The following is a 9,628-nucleotide window of genomic DNA, read 5'->3' as shown; positions in this document are numbered from 1 at the left end:
CTTGTAGCTTCTAGCTAGTCATTGCTACATTTAGCTAGCATCTTGTTACTATTAACTTTTAGCTAACACTTTGATCCTTCTAGTTTTAACTAATGTTTTCTTACTTGTAGCTTCTAGCTAGTCACTGCTATACTTAGCTAGCATTTTGCTAACATTTTGCTACTATTAACTTTTAGTTAACAATTTGATGCTTTTATCTTTTAACTACTGTTTTCTTTCTTGTAGCTTCTAGCTAGTCATGGCTACATTTAGCTAGCATCTTGTTACTATTAACTTTTAGCTAACACTTTGATCCTTTTAGTTTAACTAATGTTTTGTTACTTGTAGCTTCTAGCTAGCCTTTTGGTAGTTTTAGATTGGGAACAGAGCCGCTGCTCCTCTGCACCGAAAGGAGTCAGACGAGGTGGTTCATCTGATTTGGACGCCTCCCCTTGGAGGTTTTCTGGACATGTCCTGCAGAGAAGGAACCCTGAGGTCCTCTCTGGCCTGGGCCTGCTGCCTCTACGACTCGAGCACAGGGAAGCAGTGAAGATGGAGCTCTTTTGTCTTTAGACTGAAACTATTCAACACAAACATGTTTTACTTAAAAAAACAGCTGACATTTTTGAAAGGCCAAGCATTCCTCGAACCACCGTTCAACTCATCTGAACCAGGGAACGTGATCACTACGGTCCCCTGAAGGCTTAACTGACGTTGACACATGTAAAGGTATGCCTGTTGGACCCAGCTGGGGTTCTGGTCACTGTATGTACGAAGACACGCACACAGGGAGGTTGCCCGGGGCATCAGCTGAGATTTGTTCCTCTAATGACTCGTTTCTCCTCCGATCTGAGCAGAGAAACTCAAACATCCATTCAGCTCGGTTACGTCAACCCTCAAACAAAAGAACACAAAGACAGAGAGACACGGGAGGCGAAGGCAAAGACATGGAGGGGACGCTGGAGGAAAACTTCCTAAAAGACAAGGTCCACTATCTGAGTGCCACATGCAAGACTTCTCATTTTGTCTCTGCCGAGGAGCCGGATGCTCGAAGGTCCTTCAGCTCGTCTTTGGACCGTGGCTGCTCATGCTCAGCCCAGTTTTCTGCTTTAAGGAGTTTTGATTTATTTTAAGTTGTCTAACTTTGACTCGACTTCAAATGACTTCAACTCCATTAACTGGAGCTGACAGAAATAAATACATGTGTTCGAGGTAATAACCACGAACGCCTCAATTTCTCAGTTTTCTAATCTAAAAGCTGGAAGTTAATTTTATTTTTATTTTTTAATTCAGTGGTGCATCGAAGCTTTGCACGGGCCGAAGGACACGTGCTCGTTATTCACGCTTGGTTTTGCATTCTGTCTGAGTCACACAATTAAGCGCCGAACAAAAAGCTCCTGCAAACTGCAGAGAACAAAACGAGGAAGCCGCCAAACCTGCTGATCGGGGCTCCTTCACGCAGAGGACGCAGGTCCCAAAACCAGAACCGGACAGAAACACGGTTTTAGTTCTGAGGCTGAATTTATTAAGAACAAAACCTCATCTGTTAACCCCAATGGATGGATTCTGCTTGTTACATGTCAGGACATCAGCAGCGGGACCACCTCTAGGAAAACAGGATTTGTTGCTGACCTGGAGGTGTGCGTTAACACAACGTCAAGTTGGAAAGACATCAGCAATGAGCTTGGAGAAGCAACATGAGTCTCAGAAGGGTCAAAGGTCTTTTCCAAACTGTCTGCAGCTCTACAGAAAGAAAGGTTATTAACGAGTAGAAAATATTAAAGACAGAAATCTTCACAGGAGATTCACCCTGAAGGTCAGACCGTGCAGTGACTGTACAGGCCTCAGTCAGCAGGTCAAAGGTCATGACCTCTTCTCTCTAAAACAACTTAGTGGCACCACTTAGGTTTGGAGATCTTCCTCTGAAGGAACCACAAGACTTCTGGACCAGAACCAAACCAGAATGCACTGCAGCAAACAGCTCCTCGCAGCTGTCAGCACGGTGGTGGAGGGCTGATGGTTTGGGCTCCTAGGTCATGATTTTATTGATCCAGAACTTTGAAACAATTAAAAAAAACAACAAAGAAACAAACTAAACAAAGTTTAGAACCTCCTAAAGACAAAACATCATTTAGGACAAAGTACTTCAGGACAGACACCGGAACGAGACAGCACCAGATATCTAAAGTTTTTTTGAGGTTTTCTGGAAACTTCCCAACACAAATATCCAAATCTATCCAAAGTGACAAGTGAAAAGCACCAATTTCATTTAAATTCTTACTGTAAAAAAATCAGATATTACGTAAACATTTATTAAAACAACGTGATGGTACAATATTTGTACAAACAAACCGATAGTTGACGCATGAGGACCATAACAACTGTTTTAACAACTGTTTTTATGTGTTTAAATGTTCTTGATTTTATATGTACAGCACTTTGTGGCAGCTGTGGTTGTTTTAAAGGGCTTTATAAATAAAGTATTATTATTATTATTATTATATAACAAAATAACTTTTTAAATTTGCCTCAGCTCCCTTAAAGAGGAATGCGACCGTGCGGCTGATTAGGACGATCTGCGCTGACGAACAACGCTGAAACCCACAGACCGGCAGCGGGTGCCGCATGTCTGCAGTTTCACGTTACTTCAACAAAACTCTCGGCGTGTAACGCAACACCGGTGAAGCACAGACGGCTGCTGAGGAGGCTTGGGCGGAAAACACGAGGAAACATCTGCGAGGCGTGAGGCAGGGCGTACTACGAGCTCAGCAACGCTCAATCCACGGACCATTGCAGGCGACGGATACGGAACCCTGAAGCTGCCAAAATCAAATGTGAAAATACACAAACGAATATACGGATATGACACTTCTTTCATTTTTTATACGCCCGTCGAAGGCGGGACATTTGGTATCGTCTCGGCCCAGATGTCCGTCAACTTTCTTTAGTCCCGCCCATAACATCTGATTCGACCAGGATTACGTAAAATTATACAAGGAGGATGCCCCGCCCTATCAACGGAACCGAGCCTACGGAACTGCCTCCCCCGGACGATCGCTGACGTACCGCTAAGCTAGCGGCACACAATACAGACGTGCTAGCTAAACAGCTACAGAGGTAGCCACAGGCATGAAGGTAGTGCTTCCTCATGCTGAGCAGTTTCCTCCCCCCACCTCCGGTGCACAAACACAGACATGTCTCCCTCCCCACTGAGTTGAGGATGGCTCTCAGCTACTTCCACGCCAAATTTCAACTAAACGTTTGCAAAAACAGCCGAATTAAAATTATTTTTGTTTTCTAAGCTTGGGTAGCCATGGAGACCAACTTGAAATGTTCATTTCAGAAGTTATTCAGTTGTACATCTAACGAGTACTTTGAGAGTTTCTGTAAAATGGGACATATGACGACTCCTAGCGTCGGAGTAGCTTTGTCTCTATAACGACTTTCATCCAAGTTCAATGTAACTGAGTTTTACAGACAGAAAAGTAGCTGTTCTACTGAAGAAAGCTATCCTGTGTACAAGCTCAAGCGAACACACGTTTAAGTGTCCACGTCATGGACTCCACTCAGATCCACAGATATGGTGCGTACCAACAGCAGAACCTCCAAACGTGCTTGTTCTGCCTGTGGAACAGATACAAGAGAGGAACCAGAGGATCTGAGGGGTTCACAAACCAAAAACATCTTTCTGGACCACAAGGAAACAGGATTCTGTCTTGGGTCATCGTGGATCTTACGGCCTTTTTCCACGGGCTCCATTTAGACGTATTGAGATCGACTCAATGCAGGTTCAGTCTCATCATCGGGTGGTCCCACCTGCTTCAGCTCCGTTCTTAGGACCTACTGGGTCGAGGTTCCAAGTGAGCCGAGCTGACATCAGCAGACTGCCGGACATTGATTGGACTGAGCGAGACGTCTCTAATGACGGCGTCTCCTTCACAAGAATCAAACCCTCCATTTTACAAATCTCGCAACCGCGGCATCCGTCTTTATTTGCTTTTAAAAACAAAAAGTATATATCTGTTAAACGAACACGGTGGTACCATGAGGAGATGCAGACATTTCTGTCTGTTGGCTGATGACAGAATCCATCTGGACCAAATGGACTCGATTAACAGGCTCCGACTGGCCGAGGAAAGGTGGTCTCCACTGGGCATTTTTGGAACCCGTGGCAGAAGATGGTAAATTTGTATTGACTTTATTTCTTATTTACCCATTGGTGGTAGCTCGTAGCTCATTTTGAGCGTGGATATTTTGAAGAAAAAAAATAAATAAGCAGTTCACGAGCAGCCTTGCTACAACGATCCTGCCCACATCCAGGTGGAACTCATAACAAAAACCAGAACATTAACCGAGTTTATTCTCCATCATTTGCTCCTCGTATTTGCTCAGTAGATTTGGGACAGATTCAGCGAGCCTATAGTGTTATATAATTAATATACAATTACACATGAATTGTAACGACCATCAAGTTCAGCAGGTTTGCGTCAGATCAAAGCAGGAAGCAGTTTTCCTCAATTCACAATCTAAATGCAATCTGTTATAAACTCAGACACAAGAGAGACCAGGAAGGAGTGAAAAATAAAAAGTATGTCACTAAAGTTAGTAAGCTTTGAGCACATTCCTTCATTTAAATGTGTAAAAACATGATGTTTTGTTGGCAGCACAGTTCTAGGCGCAAATCTCCTTTTGTAAGTTAAAAAAAGTAATAAATTTAACTGAAACTTTGCCTGCAAAGGTCCTTTTTTTCTCCTTAAATCAGATTTGTGGTAATGTTTGTTTGGGGAAAAGAAGTTTAGAAGTTTAGTTAAGATTGCAAAATATGTTCAAATAAAATAAAAAAATAAAAAAACTATTGTGCAAATCCTGCCTCAGCTTTCTGCACAGCTCACTCCAGGAGCATTTCAAATGTCTGTTCTTACTTTCAGCACAAACAGAAAACGGTAAAAAAATAAAAATAAAAACAAAGAAGAAGAACTTACGGCTCCGACATGCAGCTTCTGCTTCGTGTTCAGCTTGTTTTAGCCTCAACTCTGGCATCGCTTCTTCTGTCTGCGTGTTTGAATGTCAGCGGATGTCTGAGCAACTTTAACTTATTTTGTTTCTAACCAATCAGGGCGAGGGAGGGCAGGTATGGAGGAAAGGGAGCCGGAGGGAAGGAGGAACAGGTGAGGTGAGCGAAGCAGCGTCTGAAAGGTGCGTCTGCTGTCGACGCAGCTTTTGTGTTTCCAACAAGGGTTGAAGACGCACAAACACACAGATACACAAAGCCAACAGTAAAACCAGCTGACACCTGCTGGACTCACACACACACCTTTACAATGACAGTGTTGAACACACATGCCTGAAGAGCGAAAGTTCAGTCCAATGAACATTTATGAGCCCGAGCGTTTGTTGCTCTGCAGCTGCAGGCGGAGCTGGTGGACGACTGCCAAGAGGCGCGAAGGAGAAGACAAAGCAGGTCCAGAAAACTCACGTCCATTAGAAGATAACCATTTCACTCTCCATCCATCCCTTTCTTTACCTTCAGGGTTGCAGGGAACTGGTGTCTATCACCAGCAGTCACAGTGCAAGAGGTGGTGTACCCCCTGGACCGGTACCGAGCCCACCTCGGGGCCAGTTTTACAGCACCAACCAAAAATCTAAAGCCTTTGTATTTTTATATGTCCAGACTTTCTTGTAAACCTGTAAAGTCGTCTCCATCGATAGTTCTCCAGACTCCTCGTCAGATCTTCTGTTACAGGAGTTTTTAGTTTAGGAGCATTTGTCACACTTGAATGATTTGTAGTCATGTGTTGAGGAATTTAAGAACAAAATTAAAAAAGCAAACGCTACAAATAAAATGAGTCTGATGAACTGATGATTAAGATCACTTTAAAAAAAGTACTTTGGCTGCTTGGAAATGACAGACGAGCTGGACCAAGACTTTTGCACAGTACTGTGGATGCTACTTAAGTTTCTCAGGACTCTTCCCGTATACTTAAGAAGAATCGTTCCAGTTTGACCTTCAAACAGCAGAAGGACACCGGGACTACGCTCTACGTCTGAAATGTCCAAACGAAACGCACAAAACAACCATAAACAAGAACGAGTTGTCTTGTGAGATCAGAGGAAATGTTCCAGATGCACAACCTGTCACGATAACAAATGTTGCTGGGCGATTAATTGTCTCGTAAATTATTGCGATAAACGATAATATTGCTTGAAATTTGACAATAATTAGTAATTATTGTAAAATTTAAAAAGAAATATTGGTTAATTTTTGTGTGTAGTACTTTTTTCGACCACCAGATGGCAATACAAGACTGTTTGAACTGAAGGATGGATAGTGAGGGAGTGAGCAGCGCGTCTCTTCAAGAAATATGGGAGGGAGGCCCCTTGACATGACATGGGCTGTCTCTCGTTGGTTCTCAAGATGGCAGACGCTCGGTTGGTTTGAGCTCATTAGCATAACTCAGTCAAAGTTTCACAGCTGAGGGCACCAACTTAAGCTCGACAGTCTGCATCCAGACCTAAAAGTAATGCTGCCCCCAGTGCACGCTGAAGGCCACGGCCAGACGTCTACAGAATCACATCGTCTGCATAAAGCAGAGCCGAGACCCTGATGTTCCTGATGTTCCTGAACAGGACCCCTCCTCTCCACGACTGAGCCTGAAGCTCCTGTCCATGAAGATCACAAACAGTATTTTGGTCTTAACCTACAGTTTGTGTTTTACAGTCATTCTTTTTAAAAGGTACGCCTGACATCTGATGTAAACAAAACCGATAAAACAATTCCGAGACGACGTGCAAAGTGGGGATTAAAATGTATTTTTGGAAGCATCGCGACGCAGACGTCAACAATTCTGAATCCATTTTTAAATATCAAAAATGGGTCATGATTTAAAGAAGATGAAGTCAAGTTGAGGAACGTAAAAGGTGGAACTCTGAACCTACTCACCAACTCAGCCCTGTGACTACATCCCGTTCCAGCGCAGAGGTGTAACAGCAGCAGGTTGACTGCACTGACTTCATATTTAATTATTTACTTTTAAAGCCAAAGAAAAAACACATGGGATCATAGATCAGTAAAAACAAGCACTTTATCTTGGCGTGGCTGGTTCAAAAGCTTTTTATTTTACTTTTAAATGCCAAATTAATTAAATTAAAACTAAACAAGCAGTACACCGATGTCCCCCATTGCTGGGGGGATTTAAAAATATATATATATTTTTGTACTGGAATTGAACAGGGAACACAAGAAAGCCTTAATGTTTCAGTACAAGATATTCAGGTGAGCAGGAGTTGCACAGTGGAGGACAGAGTGTTTTTATTTTATTTTTAGTCAAAGGCAACGCAGAGTGAGAGATCCTGGTAAGTGTTGGGAGCAACTTTAGTCACCACAAGGTGCAATGGCAGAGCCAGGGGGTGGCCAGTGGTGGTCTTGGCCCCCATAGATTCATCTTTGGGCCCCCCAATTATTTGAGGAAACACTAATTTAATATAAAACCCAGAAAGCATAGTTTCCTCAGATGATGGGGGCGGCCATTTCTTAGATATACGAGTATGTGTGTATATAAATGACGGTGGCCATCTTGGATTTTGATGTGACCTACATGCAACCACAACAGAAATCGGTACTTTGCTTATTTCTCTTGTTTCCACTTTGGATGACAGCGCAGAAGGTTTTAAAATCTAAAAGAATAATCGTAAAGTCAACAGCTATTAAGTTCTTCCACGTCGACGCACGAACCCAGAGATACGGGAACCAAATGCCCCTGACTTCCTTAAACATCTCACCACTCACTGCTACGGTACCAGAACTACTTCCACATCTGGACAAAGACCGGGCTGAAACTCGCCTGGGATAACTTAGACCAAAAGGAAGGACCCGGAGCGTTAAACTTCTTTTTCTGTCTGGCGGTGCTCGTGCGAACGCATCGGTTCCAGGGTGGAGGTGGGGAGTTGGACAGCTGACTGCACATGGCTAAAATGTCCCGGTTCTGGTCCAGGAACCAAAGCTTTTACTGATTTACCCGGACTACGAGTATTTTAAACAGAACAGATCGTACGCTGCCTTAACTTGGGTCTACTACAGAGAAAAACCCAAACCTGAGTCCGGTCCAGTTCTCCTGGTTCCCCATCAGACCCCCACAGGAAGCCGATCGGACCGAACCTCCACTGCAGCTCCGTGGCCACGCCCTCCCACAGCGCCAGGTGTGCTTCTTCACCTGTTCCACTGAGAGTGCGCTCTAAAGTCTAAAGTCCTGCTCCCCCTCCCACGTGTCCTCCAGTAAAAGCAATAGCAGCACCGGGAGCTGGACTCACGGTCCCACCCCAAACCCAAATATGGACCTGGCTCTGAACCTGGAACCACAACCAGAACACTGCAACCACAGGGTCAAATGTATTCATACGCTCACCTAAATCTGAGAGGCGTGTTGGAGCAGAGAAACAACTAAAACCTGCAGGATGGGGTTCCTCAGGGACCAGGGTTAGGCACCACTGGTCTAGATGGATCCTGCCAGATCTTGATCAACAAGTCTCGTTCGCTCGTTAACCCCTCAGCTCCTCCAGTCCCTCCTGGTTCACACCAAAGTTCAGAACAAACAGCTTCTGGAGGATTTCTACAGGAAAGTCCTGAGATAAACTGGTGAAAGTTCGTCTAATGATTAACGAGAAACGTTACAATTCAACCTTGAATTTTTTTTTAATCATTTTTAAGTTTTTTTGTTTTTAAGTGTTAATTATTATTCACAGACTAAAACTTGGCGTCTTTTATTTGAAAACATTCTGTGAAAAGATGAATTTTCATGATGTCTGGGGTTGAAAACTGATGCAGGTAACTTTAATGAATGCAACGTTTATTAAAACAACGTTAAAGTTTAGGAACTTTATCAAAGATTTAAAGAAGTTGTAATCTCCACGCACAGACGCTCTAACCATCACGTCCAGTCGTGACGCAACGTGGAACAGCCGCAGATAAACGTGACAAAACGAGTGTTTCAGACGACGGGCTCAGATTTGAACCTTGAACTTGAACGTTCTTCAGAGTCCGGTTACAGACCAGACTGAGAGGGAGGAGGTGAAAACAAAACAAAAAACAACAGGATCAGGAGAACTTCTCCAGAACTGACTGTTTTTGTTCTTCGGCTCACGGTTCTGAGTCCCAATTACCGTGTTTTCCGGCGCACGAGTCGCAGTTTTTCACATAGACTTATACGCCAAAGAGACTTGAATAAGTTTTTCTTCCATATCCATACAAGTTCTGACTGATGCTTTAAATTTCTAAGAACTGCGACAGCGAGTCCTCCCGTGCACGCTCGCTTCACTCATTTGATGCAGGCGGAGGAACGCTGGAGAGCTAGTCACTGGCCGCAATGGATGGATGGATGGATGGATGGATGGATGGATGGATGGACAGATGGACGGATGGATGGCTGGACAGATGGATAGATGGATGGACAGATGGACGGATGGACAGATGGAAGGATGGATGATGGATGGATTATGGATGGACGGATGGATGGACGGGTGGATAGATGGACGGATGGATGGATGGACAGATGGATGGATGGACAGATGGATGGATGGACAGATGGAAGGATGGATGATGGATGGATTATGGACGGATGGATGGATGGACGGGTGGATAGATGGACGGATGGAT

General features: G+C 44.0%; 1 protein-coding gene across 3 annotated transcripts in view; it reads right to left on the bottom strand.

Moving 5' to 3' along the window:
* Positions 1 to 9,628, bottom strand: part of shroom3 (shroom family member 3) — a 55,451-nt gene that overhangs the window by 37,199 nt on the left and 8,624 nt on the right. The window contains exon 1 of one of the 3 annotated variants that reach the window (XM_037692644.1): positions 8,071 to 8,143. The exons of 1 other annotated variant lie outside the window; for it this stretch is intronic. In XM_037692644.1, the coding sequence (XP_037548572.1) occupies positions 8,071 to 8,102 (32 nt within the window). In that variant the 5' untranslated portion in view covers positions 8,103 to 8,143. Of the gene's footprint in view, positions 1 to 4,961; positions 4,978 to 8,070; positions 8,144 to 9,628 lie in introns of those variants that run through there. One more of the 3 variants, XM_037692645.1, reaches the window with a different exon arrangement.

This window comes from Nematolebias whitei, chromosome 18, assembly GCF_014905685.2.
Source record: "Nematolebias whitei isolate Nwh7 chromosome 18, NemWhi1, whole genome shotgun sequence".
NCBI classification, from domain to species: Eukaryota; Metazoa; Chordata; class Actinopteri; order Cyprinodontiformes; family Rivulidae; genus Nematolebias; species Nematolebias whitei.
Note: the sequence above shows the minus strand (reverse complement) of the source record. Positions and strands in the feature narration are given on the sequence as shown.